This window comes from Ceratotherium simum, chromosome 4 (genome assembly GCF_057802395.1).
Source record: "Ceratotherium simum simum isolate JZ-2026a chromosome 4, ASM5780239v1, whole genome shotgun sequence".
Lineage (NCBI taxonomy): Eukaryota > Metazoa > Chordata > Mammalia > Perissodactyla > Rhinocerotidae > Ceratotherium > Ceratotherium simum.
The window spans coordinates 38061653-38078857 of NC_141903.1; the positions used below are offsets into that span (position 1 = coordinate 38061653).

A 17205-nucleotide genomic window follows, 5' to 3' on the forward strand; every position below is an offset into this window, starting at 1 on the left:
GGAGAATAAGGTTTTCAGTCTACTGGGGCTGCCCTCAGGTGCTTCCTGTCTCCTCCACACCCCACTCTTTTCCTCCCCCAGTGGCTTAGGCTTTGATGAGTGGTAGGCAGCTGAGTGGGCAGGTTGTTGCATCCCAGCCGGCACACACTGCAAGAGTGTGTGGTCTATACCCTGGAGGAGCTGCTGGGTCAGAATTTTTTCCTTCTGGCTTGGGTGAGGGCAGAACCAGGGAGGAGGTGTCCCTTTCTTTTAGAAGTGCCAGTTGAGAGGATTGTGGGGCAGAAAACAAAACCAGGCTCAATAATAGAAGAAGAAATAATTTCACATTTGATGTGGCAATAGTCCTGATAGTAGAGCATAGTTTTGAGCCTGAAAACCTCTTTCTAACTTAAAATAATTGCAGATTTTCACATACTAGTTGTACTCTTGGTATCACTCCATTAAGAAAGCACATATTGACCAAAAAATCTTTTTTTTTTATAATTTTATTTATTTATTCCCCCCCCCCCCCCCCCGCAAAGCCCCAGTAGATAGTTGTACGTCGTAGCTGCACATCCTTCTAGTTGCTGTATGTGGGACACGGCCTCAGCATGGCCGGAGGAGCGGTGCATCGGTGCGCGCCCGGGATCCAAACCCGGGCCACCAGCAGCGGAGCGCGTGCACTTAACCGCTAAGCCACGGGCCCGGCCCAACAAAAAAAAATCTTTTAAGTAACTCTGTTAAGTAGATTTGCATCTGGCAGTGTTTATTTGGTCTACAGCTAGTGTTTAAGATCCTTGTTTTAACTCTTTGGTCCCCTATCTGTCTGAAGCCCATGAGAGAGGTAGGACTCCCCCGCCTCGTGCACACACACACAGAAGAGACCCTCCTACTGCATTCTAAGGCTACATGTTAAACCCAAAATGTTTGACTCTCTGCTCTGGGAGAGCTCAAATACCAATTTCCTGCACCTTTGCCCAACTTCACCCCCAGCCCCAGGCAGAAATGATGCTCTTGGATAACAGCTTATGATATTTTTATTTTAAAAATAGGTGATGGTGCTTCAGAGCCCTTGTGCATGGCTCAGAGGTCATCAAGGAGTCTGCAGATAAATCCCAGTCACCCCAGCCCAGAGTGCAGGCAGGGCACTCCCATCATATGCTCCACCTGCCAGAGTTGTGGCTGGAGTACAAACCATGGCTAAGACAGGGTTTGGGTTCACGTTGAAGAATATTTTTCAATATTTGTTCTGTCTGCTATTGTGAGCCTTTAGCCAGAAAATGGGCCTGCCTGCCTGTAGCTGGGGCCCTGTAGCTTTCCATCTGTCTGGTGCCTTGTTCTGGAGAAGATCTAACGTGGTTCACTAGCAAGAATATGCTGAGCCCCAGTGGTGCTAGGCCATAGCTTCGTACTGGGTATTTGGAGTGCTTATTTAGAAAGAGGTTCAGTACTGCTTCAAGGAGCCCGGGGTTTAAGAGGAAGTGGAAGGCAGAGATGTGAAGGATGCTTATCCTGGTCGGGGAGTAAGTCAGTGGTCTCTCTGGAGGGATGGGGCCCTGAATCTGATGCAGGTGAGGGTGCCCCACTGGTTAAAGATGGAATTTCAGCTCCTGAAATGTGTTTCCCCGGCACCGCCCTCAGCCATTTTGTCTGTTCCAGGGAAGCTATATGCTGTTGGGGGTTATGATGGGGCTTCCCGCCAGTGCCTGAGCACCGTGGAGCAGTACAACCCAGCGACCAATGAGTGGACGTATGTGGCAGACATGAGCACCCGCCGCAGTGGCGCAGGTACAGGGAGAGCCTCTGGGTGCAGGCTATGTCTCTTCTGCTCACAGGCGGGTCTGGAGACCAACAGCTTAACATTCTGCCTTATTTTACCTCCCTCTTCTTTCCTTTTAATGCGTAGAATCCCACTAGCACCTTTGCAGCTCGACACAAGCACTTGTAAGTTAACCTTTCCCTGGGGATCACTTTGCTAGAAAACAGGTGAGATAATATTCTCTTCATCATCATCCCTTCTGTTTCTGTGGAGGTGTCTGCGTCTCTTGAAAGTGAAGGCTTGCTGTGTGCCAAGTTCTGTCTAATAAGCACTGTCTATTGCCCATTTCATTTAATCCTCACCACAGCCCTAAAACATAGACACAATATTAATTCCATTCAACAGATTTAGAAAGTAAGTCGACCAGGTGTTGAGTAATTTGCCCAAGGTCATATCATTAGTAACTGACACCTCAGGGTTCCCACTAAGGTCTGTCTCACTTCAAAGTTAGCTTTTGTGACCCCTAAATTATTAGAATCTCATTCTCATGAAGTTGTAGGACAAGCACGCTGTACCAGTCTTCAGCAGAAAAGCTAAAGCTTGCTTGTCTTGGGGGTTGAAAGCCAAGTTATCAGTGTTCATATTTGGAGATAAATTTATGTCTCCCCCCATCCCCCCAACTTTTCCCCACTTCACCGTCCTCCCCTCCATGGGAAGAGAATGACCTCCCAAATGTGGGCCACTTCCACTTCCTGTGGGGACACTAGGAACTCTGTAGTCCTTTGGGAGTTTTCAGGAAGTGGAGCAACAGCCCCTTCTTCCCTGCTTTGTCTTCCCCATCATTTTAGAGGCCCAAGGGAAAGGGTCTGGAAGGGCAGACGGGGGCACTGGGCCCTGGCTCTCTGTTCCCAGTTCCCGTGGGGCGTGGTGACTGATGACCAACCTGGGCCTGGCGGGAAGGCTGTGTGACTTCTGGGAAGGGAAGCCACAATTGGGAGTTTTTACCCACAATGTTATTCCTTTCTCTTGTTTTTAATATTTTTGAAGATTGAGTTGTGATCTCATTTTACAGTATCAAACACATGACCACTTCCTCAGCATTCCTTAAAAATTATGCTATTTTAATATTTTTCAAGAACCTTTGTGTGCTCACTGGTTAGAAAAGAAAAAGCTATGTGATTCCATCGAAGAAGCATTTGTGTTTGGAATGCTGTTTTTAGGAAGCTTGTCTCTGCCAATCCTGACTGGTTGGCCCTTCTGAACACGGAGCATATGCCTGGAAGTCAGGAGGTCTGGGATTTAGTGCTGGGGCTGCTCAAACTTGCCGTGTGACACTGGGCACGTCCCTTCCCCCTTTCTGGCCTCTCATTCCTCAGATGTAAAATGAATGGGTTGCAGTAGATATTCCTTAGGGACCAATTCAATTCACACGTCCCATGGTTCTTGTCCCTTCATAGAGCTCTTTTAGTAATTTTGGTTTATAGGGTCTTGATCGAGTAGTCTTAGTCCTAGAAATCCTCTCTGTGACTTGAGGTGTGAGAGCAAGTTCAAAGGTCAAGGATGTAGGGACAGCTTGGTAGGAGTGCAGCAGCTCTGAGAGGTGTGGCTGCTTCGAGGAATGTCTCAAGCAGCAAGTGTGGAGGGGCTACGAGCACAGGCCTGCACCAGCCAGTGCAGGCTCGTCTTGGACAGAGCTGCCTTCAGAGTGGAGGCGACGCTGCTCTGTAGCTGCCAGGCTGCCCAGGGGTTATTGCTGAGTGGAGATCACTCAGCCCGGCTCCTGCCTCTCACCTGGGCTGGAGGCCCTGGACGGTGACAACGCTACTGCCTGTGTCCCAGGGAGGCGCAGTGACCTCGATTTTGGGAACAGTCTCTCTCCCAGAGGTGGGCTCTTTCCTCAGGTTACTGTCAGAGTCCTGGCCTCAGGCTCCCAGGTTAGCGTTTGCTTGGGGCTTCACATCCCTAAGATTTGGGGAAGCCTCACCTCTGGAGTTGGGAACCCACATGCTTGTCGTAGTGGGTGTTTTTTAGCGGCTGAAAACCCTGTGGCTCTAGGTCCAGGAAACCTCTGGGTGACCGTTTGTGGAGGAGGCTGCAAAAGGGCAGTGGTGCCCCTGAATGCCTGGAAGGCTGCTTGCCTCCTCAGCAGGGTGTGGGCAATGCCAGCAGATGGTTGTGAGGAAAGGAGGCCATCTCTGGTCCCAGCCTGTGCATGGGGGAGGGGAAGGTGAGGCAACTTTGGAACACACTGAAGTTTGTTAAACCCAAGCCTATTAGATAGCCATTGTTGATGCAACACCACCATCTGCTGTTAGTTTAGGGCAACTGCGAGGAACCACTAGCACACCAGTGTAATTGCATGAGATTTTACTTGTTTTGTCATTCAGACAATGTTTATTGAGAACCTGCTACCCACCATCAGGCACGGGAAACAGACATGATAAGACAGACACGGTCCTTGTCCATATGAAGTTTATATTCCAGAAATCCAGTCCTTGGGTCTGACACCTGGCTTCACATCCTAACACATGAGATACCTCTTGTGATCCCTGAGCAGTGTCTCAGGGAGTGAGGCCCTGGAATCTCTCTTTTCAACGTCTCCCCAGCTGATTGAGATACAGCCTGTCCATGGAGTGGAGTAGTCTACGGTCCATTGGAACTCCTGGTCTAGTCCAGTCCCTTACTTCACAAACGGGAAAAGTGAGGTCCAGAAAGGGGAAGGTTCCTCGGACGGACAAGTTAGAGACACAGGTCCAGAACCCAGGTATCCCGGCCATCCAGTTAATTGCTCTTTCTAGGGGACTGTGCCACCCTCCTCCTTCCTGGCTTTGGTTTCCTTGGCTTGTATTAAAGGATTTTAAAAGGTTGCACTCAGACTTGTAACTGATGCAATCCAAGCCCTCGGCTCAGGCTCACGACATCGTGAGTGGTTTACTGTCCCTCTGCTGTCTAGGAGGAGAGCAAGCGGGCAGGGAGCAGCTGCCGCTTCAGGACAAGCAGGGGTAATGACCCAGCACACCTGCTGGGTGGCTAGTCCCATTTTTAACTCAGCTAATGTGAGGCTGAGGAATAAAAGTAATAGCAAAACTAGGCAATGTAGAGAGGCAAACAGAACAAATGTAATTTTACCACCTGGAAATAACTACTCTTAATGTTCTGGTGGATTTCTTTCGGTCTTTTTTTTTTTTTTTCTTTTTTCTTTGTATATAAACCCTCTTTCCCCATTTTATACATACATATGTTACATATATGTTATATACATATATATTATATATCTATTATATCTATTACATATATTATATATATTTATGTTTCTTTAAATAGAAATGGGGTCATATTTGCTTTATATTTTGAGGTTTTCAGGTTGACAGCCTAGTGAGATGGGCAGGGTATCATTATATTTGTCTTACAGATGAGGACACTGAGGTCCAGGGAGACAAAACAGCACTGCCCATATCCCCCTGCTGGTGTTGGCTGTCCAGGACCGGACACCAGGCCTCCTGGTTTCTGGTCACTATAGCCAGCCTGAGGCTGGTTCACTGTGCTCTGCCTTTCAGGCGTTGGGGTCCTCAGCGGACAGCTGTATGCCACAGGTGGGCACGATGGGCCCCTGGTGAGGAAGAGTGTTGAGGTTTATGATCCTGGAACAAACACCTGGAAGCAGGTGGCCGACATGAACATGTGCCGGCGCAATGCAGGTAATATGCTGCTCTCTCCTCCTCCCCTTGAGGGGTTCTGGGTCTTTTCTCTCTGCAAACACCAGCTCTAAAAGAGAGGCAGAGGGGAGAGACTCCCAGAGCCTGGGCCTGAGCTTGTATCCTGAATAGGGAGGTCCATTTTCTGGGTAGGCTCTGGGCTAGGGGAGGGGAGAGCTTGGAACCCCAAGAGCTAGCCATAGGGTCCCCCACTTAGATGCAGAGGGTTCCTCCCCTCCCAGTGAGGGGTGATGACTTTCACTGCACACATGTGGACACAGACCCAGAGAAGCCCTCTGGTTTGTGTTAGGGCCCCCTGCCCGTGGCTTTGTTGGGCAGCTAAGCACAGGGCTGTGTGGACAAGGCCGGGCAACGGCACTTGGTTTTCTCTTTTCTTTGCCAGTGCCTGGCTGTGCGAACCTCTCACTTCCCACCTGAACCATGCTCCATCCTTTTAGGGGTAGCCAGGCCCCTGCTTCATTCTCTAGTGGGACTGCTTCCCTTATTCCTTCCTTTGTACTTCCTATTTCTCCTTCTCTTCCCCTTTTCCTTCCTGTAGGAAGGATTTACCTTAGAGTGTTTAGGTTTTTATTCCTGAAGCCTGACACCCCTGTTAAACTATTTCCTTTTAGAACTTTGCCCTGTGGGTCATGTCCTGTGTTAGAATATCTTGCTTTATGCCTAATTACTCTATGAAAGTATTGGCTTAGCCCAGCTTCCCAGGCTGGAAAGACAAACAGGTGACTTTCAGGCAGATTTAATTCCTTTATAGTCAAATTACCTGTTTGCTAAACCCATTTGTAGCTGACTTGTTGAAAGTGTAAACAGAGGGGAGTTTATTAATTTGCTCATTGCCTAAGCCTGCTGTGATATAACTTGGCATTTGGCCTTAAGCCACATGAGCAAGGAATTACAAAACCCTCAAGACAGCTAGTCTATCTAGAGTTGGAGAATTAAGTTCAGATGTAAATTTGTGTATAACACACGCTCACATATAGATTATTTTTATTTTTTTATAACAAAAATGGAATCACACTGTAATACTGTTTTATAACCTGCCCTTTAATCCACTTTACAATCTTTCATGAAAATCTTATTATAACAGGAAATATATTTACATGATATTATTTTAAATGACTGTTTCATAATTTAAATAATCCATCTACTGTTGGACATTTAGGTTATTTCCATCTTTCCTATAAGTAATACTTCGGTTATTATGACTGGCCCTTATAGTTAATCAATGCACACATCTAAAATTATTTCTTTAGAACAAAACACCAGAAGTGGAATTTTTGAGTCAGAAGGAGCACATGTGCTTTTCACACCAACCAGGAAGGTGGTGCATTTTATACTCTCACTTTTTAAGCATCATCAATCCCTTAATCTAGTTTTGAAAAATACACAGTATATTGGATTATGGCCTTTTAAAACCTTGATGAGCAATAATTACATTTTCCTACTCTTGAGTCGCTGCATGAGACCTTGCCCCAAAACCAGCTCACTCTGAGATCAGGGTGGGAGGAGTGCCTCCTCCCTGGGAACTGTGTGTGCGTTTAGACCCCAGTCATATAAATCATTAGCGCCACACAATATGAATATAACAGGGTTTATCAGGGAAAAACTTATAAGCACAGTAGTAGTAGCATGCATAAAATCCCCTGAATTGTCTGATTCCGTAGCTCAGGCTGGACATAGGAAGTCTGCATGCACTGTGGGCAGTGTTCCATGGAGAAGGGCCTGTACCCATAATGCTCTACAAATTTGTAGGATCAGGGGCAGGGAACATCTGTGGGGCCAGTAGCAGTGAAAGCTCCCTGCTCAGAGAAGTGACCTTGTTTGAAAGGGGGGTCCTCGGAACCCGGTTGCTGCTGTCAGTATGTTCTTCTGTTGAGTAAACTCAGACCTGCAGAGCCGGTTCTCTGTTGTGCTACCACGAAGGGGAGGAAAAGAGCCTCCAGGGCAATGCAGATATGTCTCTCCACCATCCTGATCCCCTGTGCTCCTGCTATAATATCTCCTGTGGTTTCTGTTCGATTCTCAGGTGTCTGCGCAGTGAATGGGCTCCTGTATGTGGTTGGAGGGGATGATGGATCCTGCAACTTGGCTTCAGTGGAGTACTACAATCCTGTCACCGACAAATGGACGCTGCTGCCAACCAACATGAGCACAGGGCGGAGCTACGCAGGTCAGTGTGCTCCATCCCCCCTCCCACCCTCACACTGGAGGCCCTCGGTGGGATCAGTGGGGGTAAGCTTGCTTAACTTGGGACTGAGTGCCTCCTCCAGGGATGGCACATAATTGTCATATGTCACCACTCCTTCATTCTGTGCCCAGAACAGATACCCATAATTAGCGTTTGTTTCCCCAGGAAACCTGAATGTAGCCTCTGACGTCTTCTTAACACAGTGTTCCAGGGAGTCTCTTCCAACAGATCTGAGTTGTCATAAGAGGTTTCAGCATTTCATTGCCATTCTTGGATTGTTTTGTGCCGGGCTCGTAGGTGGAATGAGATACAATTCTTGCTTTCCAGAAATTAATTTGGAAAGATAAGACCTGCCTACACAAAACAGGAAATACAAGCTTAAGTTCTAAATGTAACACACTGTACAGGCTTTAGGACAGGACAGGTGGGAACTGGCAGAGTCAGGGAACACACTGGAGGAGATGGGGCTTCATTAAACTTGAGTGGGTCATAACCACACAGGTAGCTGCCCTTTGCCAGGTGCCCCCTCTCTGTGCCACAGGGCAGTGTGTTAGGTACACCATTGTATACATTTGCTCCTATCTTTTCAACAACCCTCTGGTTGATGGACTGTACCCTTCCATGTTACGGATGATAAAACTGAGGTTTGGAGAGTTTAAGTAACTTGCCCAAGGCCACACGGCTAAAAAATGGCAGAGTCAGAGTTCAAACCCAGGTCTAACTCCTAAGCTTGTTGTCTTTGTGCTACTCCAGCTCAGGGTTCGGGATAAAGCATTCCAGGCAAGACGCTGGAGGGAGGAGTAAGGCATGAGGCTGGCGTAGAGGCTTGTTCTTGGGGAGTGTGTGTGATGGGTTTGGTGAGATGTAGGGGGCAGGATCAGACTTAGTGCTGCTGAGGTCGGGGCTCTGTAGGGTGACAAGCAAACCTATATATCCATGATGTAGCCTAGCTCCTTGTGTCTGGTTTTCCAGAAACTGGACTAGTTAGGGCTAACATTTATTTATTGGGCACATACAATGTGCCAGGCATCATCCTAAGTATTTTACAACCATTATCTCATGTAATCTACACCAGGACTCCAATGGTATTCTTATTCCCATTTTGCATTAGAAAGGTTAATCATTCCATCTTGTTTGATTTCAGTGCAAATGAAGATTGTGCCTGGCAGGCTCAAAGCCGTTTGTATCACGTTCTCTCAACACAAGGCTTCAATTGCAATGAACTTATTTCACTTTTTTTTTCCTCATTTAGGATTTTTATCAACTAAATATAAAAGATTTTAGAGGCGTTTTGATCCTAGAGTGATTCTGTTCTCATGGTTAATTATTAAAACCAGCGCTGTCATTTTCTTCAAAGCTGTAGTGGAAAGTGCAGGGCATTTTCTAGTACAAGGCTGTGAGGCCAGTGAGGGATCCCCCTTGGCTCCACACGTGCCTTTAACGAGAGGGGAAGGCTTCGTGAGTGGTTAGGATTTTGTGTATGTGCTGAATATTTCATGTCTGTTTCTTTCTGTCTGCCCATTCCAGAAGTAGGTGGGGAGGAGACAAGCAGATGTGCAATTTGTGTTCAAAGCTACTGACTGAGTGAATCTATTGTCTTAGAATCTAAGGAAATGTCCTGAAATCCAAAGATTTATGGACAAAGTTATTTGATGGAACATTATTTATAATAGCAAAAAACTGAGACCTACTTAGTGACATGAGGGGAAATAGTTACATAAATTGTGTAATATTTATACAGTGGAAGTGTTTTTAATGTCATGAGGAAATGTTTGCGACAGACTGTGAGGTTAAAAAAGGAGGATGCAGAGTGTGTGCACCCTGTGAGCTCAGTCCTGTAGCTGCATCGTGGGGGTTTGATCGCTACTGCTTGAGGAAGTGGGATTCGGAGTCAGATCTGACTTTGAATCCGAGCTCTGGCACTAGCCCTGGGACTCTGGGCAAGGTGATCAATCGGACCAACCCTTTTCTCTCATTTGTAAAATGAGAATAAAATTATACCAAGCTTCTTAGGGCTGTCGTGAGAATGGAATGCAATAATAGTTGGGATGTGCTTAGTACAACGCCTGCTTGGCACGTAGAAACCGCTCAGTAAATGATTGTGACTATTATTAGAAGCCAGGAAATATTCCGAAAAGATAATAGTGATTCTCTTTGTACGAAGGGTTAAAGTTTTTTTCTTTGTGTTCCTCTGCATTTTCCAAATTTTCCATAATGAGAATATTTTACTTTTATAATCAAAAGAAAAAGATTATATAAAAAAGCAATACAGGAGCCTGCTTTAAAAAAAATACTGCTTTGTGAAAGAGAACCCTGGATTGCAGGCAAGATTTTCTCAAGTTCAGGCAGTACATCTGGGTCTGAGGACTCAGGTTCTGCCCACCTCTAAGCTTTTATGTCTGCACCTCTATACCGGAATAAACATGAAATAAATGTCTTAGCAGAATCTCACCGTAGGGCATCCTGGGGTTTCTTTGAGCGATGTTCTCTCAATCTCATCTTCAACTAGAAGATTTTATAGTCATGGGAATATGTTAAAATAAGGCTCTGTTATTTTTGGATTTTGATCTAGGATTTTGTTCAGCTGCAGGTACCAGAAAAACGAACAGATACTTTTTTAAATAAGGAAGGAGTATATTGGTTTCAGGCAGAAAGAAGTCCAGGGCTGGCCTGGTGGCTCAGACTGTCATTGAAGAATCAGATTTCTCCTCTCTCTTCTGTTCTGCCAGCTTTATCAATAGCTGCTGCTTCCCCCTTGGCCTTGCATGAGCATTCCAGGCAGGACGAGGGACAAAGCCAAAGCTGTAGCAATGGCAGGCTTGCATCACGATCATGTGGGCCAGGCCTGCGTCACAAGGCACTCCCAGCTGCAAGGTAGTCTGGGAAGCTGGGCTCATAACTTACTAGTCTCTATTAGTAGAGAACAAGTAGCAGGGAGTTGATTAAATCAACCTACAGTATCTGCCATATAGCTCAGTACATTACAGTGAGATTTTAGGGTCGTACACGGATTCACAAAGTTTGCTGTTAAGTGTGGTTCAACTTGGCTAAAATACTAACACATACAGACATGTCTGGAGTGTTTATCCAAGTATAGAATTTAGCACTGGAGGGGTCTTTCAGTTAGATGACATTGAATAGTATGGGAACTGAGCCTAAAGAGGTAAATGGACTTGTCTGAGGCCACAGTGCAGCTTGACTGGTGGCAGAGGTAAGATGGGAATTCAGTTTTTCTTACTTCCATGAAGTCACTCCACTGTTCTTTCCAGTTCATTTTAGTGTCTTCTAAAAGTAGACGTGAACCACTCATCGCTTTCTCTTTTTATTTATTTATTTATTTTCCCCCAAAGCCCCAGTAGATAGTTGTATGTCATAGCTGCACATTTTCCTAGTTGCTGTATGTGGGACTCGGCCTCAGCGTGGCCGGAGAAGCGGTGTGTTGGTGCGCGCCCGGGATCCGGGCCCCGGGCCGCCAGCAGCGGAGCGCATGCACTTAACCGCTAAGCCACGGGGCCGGCCCATGGCTTTCTCTTAAAGTGATACAAATTCAGAGCTGTGGAGCTGCCTGTGTGTTTCCAGTGAGGGTGCTGAGTGTCGTTAAGCTGAGTGCTGGGGTTGGGAAGGGGAGTCATCATAATACGAGGTGAGTCCATGTGATGATGTGGGACGAGACCACTAACCTGGTGTTGAAGGACTGTGCTCGTGGGCTCAAATATCTTGTGGGGACTTGGCTGTTACAGCGGGAAACAGCCAGCTGCTGGCAGCCTGAGTCCAGAGGGCCTTCAATATTTGGATACAAATTGTGCCCATTTCCCTTGGAAGGGAATCCAGGCAGCTTGGGCTGCCTTGGATTCATGAATTCCTTGGGGCTCTGAATAACTTTGGAGAAGCTAAGATGATAACTCTCTCTCCCTTTCATCTTAGGTGTTGCTGTAATTCACAAGCCCTTGTGACCCCAACTCCCACTGCCAGGATGTGGAGGAAGGGAGGGGTGCTGCTTATGACTCAGAACAGCGGGACCATGACGGCTGGATGCCACTCGCTGCGAGAGTCTGCAGTGGAGCGAGACTTGGCAGAGTGGCGTCCCGTCCGGAACACCAGTGACCCATCTCCTGCTCCCCTAAGGTGTTTTGACCTCTGCCCTGAGCCGTGGGTTCCTGATAGCTCCAGGCGGCACATTTGGGCTTTTTTTGTGTTTCTACAGAGACACCTTGTGTGTATAGAACATGGCGTTTCACTGAGTTGGGGGTGTGTGACAATCTACTGGATTTCTTTACTACTGATACTTTTTTCCCCTATGCTGAAAATCAAATCACAGAAACCTCTCTTCTGGATTTGCCCGTGGGGCCCCTGAGACTACTAAAGCTGCTGTCTGCTGGAGGTCGAGCTGGACAGGGAATGTCCAGAAATAAGCAGCCAGAGGGGCAGTGCTCTGACCATGCCCACACACTGGCCTGACTACTGACACTGTCTGCAGAGGATCTGGCATGCTCAAAGCTGCACCGTGTCCTTTGTGTGCTAGAACTAGGGACAAAGGGGTTCCCCAGCCCCACAGCGGGTGCTCTTCCTTGGGCTCTCCTCTGGGAAGCAGAAGAGAACTGCTCGGTCTTTGGGCCACTGGTCTTGGATGTCATGGATTCCAGGTCTGGGAGATTTTTTGTCTCTTCAGCTGGGAAAACTAGCTCATCATAGAAGCCCTGAGTAACACACTGGAGAAAAAAAATCTACACAAAAAGCAAAAACATAAAACCCAAAATGGAAAGGCTTCGATCCCTGCCCGTAATGATCTCAGACAGGATCCTACTTCTGGGTTTCCCGAGATAGGACAGTCTCCATTTATACTTATTGTCCAGGCTTAATTATTCACAGCATCTCCTTTTACCTTCAAAAGTGTTCTGGTTTGGAGGATAAGTAAAAGCTCACCCTCCCTCCAAACCCAAAGATAGGTTTGTCCCTGCATTGGATGGAGTCCTGTGTGATTCAGATGGACATGGATGCCTTCAAAGGAGTATGCCAGCTGGGGCGGGCCCTCGGCACTTTGTGATGATGGTCATGCCTGTCTGATGTCCTTGCCTTGTGCTCTCCCCCTATTCCAGGGCCTGTACCCTCTCTCCAACCCTCAGAACAGCCCCCTCCTCCTTGCTTCCCCTGGGGAGGAAATGGTGGTAGGGCTTGGCTGTGTGATCTCTCTCAGGGGTACTTGCATTTTAAAAGAGGAGCTTGATAAGAGCTTTGCTAATTCACAGGTAAAAATTATTAATGACAGAACTTCAAGCATCTGGAGGGGGTATTTGAGGGCACATGGAGTCATTTGTATTTAAAAAAAGAAGCTTAAAGCTGTGCTGTTTCTAAACTAGCCAGTTGCTTATGTTGGAATTTCTGGCATAAGAAGTGAGGAAGTCTTGTGTCTGGAGAACAGCCTCCACCTTGGGGGCTGGGGTTTAACCCTCCCAGATGTCTAGGTCCACTTGCAGGGAGCTGGTGGGCTTTATGAACCCTGATGTTGAACCTCTGACACAAATGGGCTACTTCCAAGCAGGTAATGCAGGAGATTGGCATTCCCCACCCTGCCGCAGTTAGAAACCCAGGGCCCTCCCCAGCTAGTTGGCCACTTTGTGTATTTACTGTATGTTTATTGTGCACTAAAAACTCAATTCTCCTGAAGAGGAAACTTCTCCTTCTGATGTTGAGCAGATGCTATTTCAGCGAGACATCTGGAGAGCACCAAGGCACCCGGAATTTTTTACTAGCCTTGGGAAGAGACTAAGCAGCTTTGATGGACCTGGAAGAAACATCTCTAAAGGAATCAGGCATGCTTTTAGTTGGATGCTCTGTCTCATCCAGCACTGGAGATGGCTGTGGTTTCAGAGCTCTGCCTGGCTCTGGATTGGAAGCTGATGGAATGAGCTTTTTGTTCCAAATGTTCTTCCTCCCTCTCTGAGGAAGTTTTGGGACTTTGTTTTGGTGTGTGAGTGTGTGGATGGTGGGGAGGAGGTTGGGGCTGGGGTGATTTCTGGTGAAAGGTGAATTCCCCATCCCCTCCCCCAGCACCTGGGAGCTGGGCTTTCATGCTTATGTGGGGGAGGCTATTGTTTGTGCACCATCTTCCCGGAGGGGTCCCTTCCCTGAAAGCTAGCCAGCTATGTTTTCTGCTTTTGGATTTTTGCTATTGGTTCCACCTCACATCTCTCTTCCCAGGAAGCACTGACCCTGCTGGTCGTGCTGCTGGGGCCGTGTTCATTTCATCCTCATGTGTCCTTTCTCACGGGGACTAGAACACTGGTACGTCATCACCAAAAAGCCAATCTGCTCAGCTGCCCACAGATGCCATCCAAAGCCTGCTGTCTCTTTATCACCAGGTACGATTCTCTCTCCACAGTGGACACAACAGACTTACTTTCAAGTCTGTGGTGGCCATGTGGTAGGTGACCCCCGACGCCCCCCATTCAGGTGGCCACACCTGCTTGTGAATGCAGCTTTGCCAGTGGTGTATCTGAAATCTGATCGCAGTGATGAAATGGAATTCGGTCCAAGGTTAGAAGCAGCTTAGACACCACTTGGATACTGATTTGGACAACATAGAAGTCAGACTCTGAATTCCAAAGTTATTTCTCATAAGTACCCAATGGCATCTCTCCATCTAAAAAGTTGCAGTATTATGCAAATGAAAGTGACCTCATTTTCTGCTATGCAATAAGAATACTTAATTCTATTTCACGACAAACCAGTTGCAATATCCCCTAAGATGCTTTTTGAGCTGTCTTACTTTGATATCTGTTGTGTAATGTTTATATATTCCTGAGCCAGATCCTTTCAAAGATTGCCTTTTTATAAAATTGAAGCTGTAACTTTCACGCTAAAATTTTAATGTAGGTATTTTTATAAGATAATTTTTCAGGATATTTGAATTGCTTTTTATTGTCCATGATAATGAAATGTTATGTTCTAGACGTCATTCACTCTCAGACATAGTTCATGCCTGTAGCTGTCTTCCCTTTGTTTCTCACCCTCCAAAAATGGATTTTTTCAGTAGCTCCAGATAGACAAGTCTCTTTGACTTGGAGTCTTCTTTCTTACACCATATTTAAGGGAGATTGCTGAATTTAAAAATACAATCACTGGTATTTCTTGAATTGCTTAGGGACTAATGTTAAGTTTGACTCAGCACTTATCCATCTATGTTGCCTGTCCGCTTTTTTGGGATCTGTTTTCCATGGGGGTGAGGCTGGTTGGCCCGTCTCCTGGTAGCTGTCACTGCCTGGCACTCAGCCTGGCACACCATGGTGTGGAGAAGCCCCAGAGAGGGGCCTGCCCTCCACTGTATACTCCCAGGCGTTTCCTAGGTCCAGCAGACCAGTGCTCATTCTATTCTGTCCCCTTGTTCTTGTGAAGCTTCCAGCAGCTTAAGGCCTTTGCTACTGGATGACATCCCTTTTGGAAACATATTGTCTTTAAACTTTAAAAGAGGGGTCACTCCTCATGATCCCCATCGGAATGTGTTAAGCATGTGCTTTGCTCACACTACACTTATAACTTACTTGTTTCTTGAGCTATGTCTACACTCCAGGCTCTATTTTGTGTACTTACCTACCATTAGCGTCATTTAAAAAAATCTTTATTTTTATTATTATTGGGACAGGTGCCATTCAAATTGCCTCCATGCTCCCCATTTGCACCTTGTTGGATCAAGTTGGGAGGTTGAGTGAACACATATTCCAGTTAGCTGGAGTTTTTAAGACTCTGTTTGCCTGGAGAAGCAAGGAGGTTGGAATGTATTTTTTTTTTTTTAAGTGTTTGCACTATTTAGAGTCCTAAGCCCCTCATGTTCAGCTGTGCTGTGTATCTACTGACCAAGCAGGGGAGCTGGCAGCACTTCCGACATTTGGGAATGGAAGAGGCTTCTTCCATAGTGGATAATCACAGACTTGTAGCCCCTGTGCAGCCTTTGTCATGCAGCTTGGTGACTCGTGGATATGGCATCACCCACGGCAGGAATGCATAGGACTGTGGTGTTTGGAGAAACGAATTATTCTAGTGCTATGTTCTTGCCTTTGGTTAAGAGATTTCAAATTATTTTTCCCCTTTTTCAGTGGCAATAAAGGACCCTTGTTGGACTTCTTGTTTAATTTGTATATGATGTATAAAATACTTTCTTCGAAAGAAAACTCAAGACACTGAATGTGAATGTCTGTCTGAGTGCTCTGTCTGTGTGGCTGCCCACAGGCAGGCAGGCTCGATCACTGACACCCCCTACCACGCATTGCATGGGTAAGGTCCTGGTCTGGTGTCCTCTGCTTGGATTTTAGGGACCGTATATCTTATAAAAGAACACATGTCACATGCTTGATCAGTTACAGTGACAGCTGAAGAAACAGTTCCTCAAATGTGTTATTTTAACAGGAATTGTGTTGTAGTTTCCCATACTGTATGTTACTTTAATTTTAATAAAAGCCAAACTGTGAGAACCTTTCTCAGTATTTCGTTTCTGTAGTGTAGCCTCTCCACTATATCTCAGACGTGAAAAGGATAGACTTGCTCCTGCTGTCTTCAAATTTAAAAATTTTTCCCTTAAGATCAGCTAGACAGGGTCTGGGTTCCTTTGGTCTCTGTTGTCTGGCCTCAGCACAGTGCCAGACCCACAAAGACCTTCTTCAGTGAGGCCCAGAGAGGCCCGTCCCTCCAGTAGGTGTTCAGTGGTATGGGTGACTGCTCGGCGATCGTTGTGAGGTGGGTGTGCTGGTCTCAGGCACAGGGAGGAGGAGACAAGAGATTCAGCTGTAAATAAACATTGATTTTAAAAAGTTTGTTATAAGACCTAAAAATTTTATAGTTTTTTTTTTTTTTGGTGAGGAAGACTAGCCCTGAGCTAACGTCTGTCGCCAATCCTCCTCTTTTTGCTGAGGAAGACTGGCCCTGGGCTAACATCCGTGCCCATCTTCCCCTACTTTATATGGGATGCCACCACAGCATGGCTTGACAAGCAGTGCGTCGGTGTGCACCTGGGATCCGAACCTGCAAACCCCGGGCCGCCGCAGTGGAGCGCGTGCGCACTTAATCACTGCACCACCGGGCAGGCTCCAATTTTATAGTTTTTTTATGTTTTTATTATTAAATATACAAATAATAAAGTATATGCAACTATTTATTAAATGTTTCTTTATAAAATATCAACATATATGAAATGATAATCACAGCTAACATTTATTGAGTACAGTCATGTGCCACTTGATGACGTTTCAGTTAATGATGGGCCACATATACAACAGCGGTCCTATAAGATTAGCGCCATGTAGCCTGGGTGTGTAGTAGGTTTTACTATCTGGGTTTGTGTAAGTGTACTCTATGATGTTCGCAAAACGACAAAATTGCCTAACAATGCATTTCTCAGCATGGACCCGTCATTAAGTGATGCATGACTGCATTCACTATGTTCCTGGCACGTTTCTAAGTGCTCTACTTATATCAACGCATTTAATCCTCATCACAGTCTTCCAAGTTACTATTATAATCTTCATTTTACAATGAAGATATGAAATGTGGAGAGGTTAAACAACTTGCCTAAGGTA

General features: G+C 46.3%; 1 protein-coding gene across 3 annotated transcripts in view; it reads left to right on the plus strand.

The window, feature by feature from the left end:
• The window catches only part of KLHL3 (kelch like family member 3), a 109356-nt gene extending 93254 nt beyond the window's left edge, over positions 1–16102 (plus strand). For 2 of the 3 annotated variants that reach the window (XM_004420159.3, XM_087429756.1), the window contains 4 exons: positions 1639–1767; positions 5296–5436; positions 7478–7621; positions 11564–16102. In XM_004420159.3, the coding sequence (XP_004420216.1) occupies positions 1639–1767; positions 5296–5436; positions 7478–7621; positions 11564–11592 (443 nt within the window). In that variant the 3' untranslated portion in view covers positions 11593–16102. Of the gene's footprint in view, positions 1–1638; positions 1768–1885; positions 4956–5295; positions 5437–7477; positions 7622–11563 lie in introns of those variants that run through there. The other variant, XM_087429757.1, reaches the window with a different exon arrangement.
• Positions 16103–17205: the final 1103 nt, after the last annotated feature.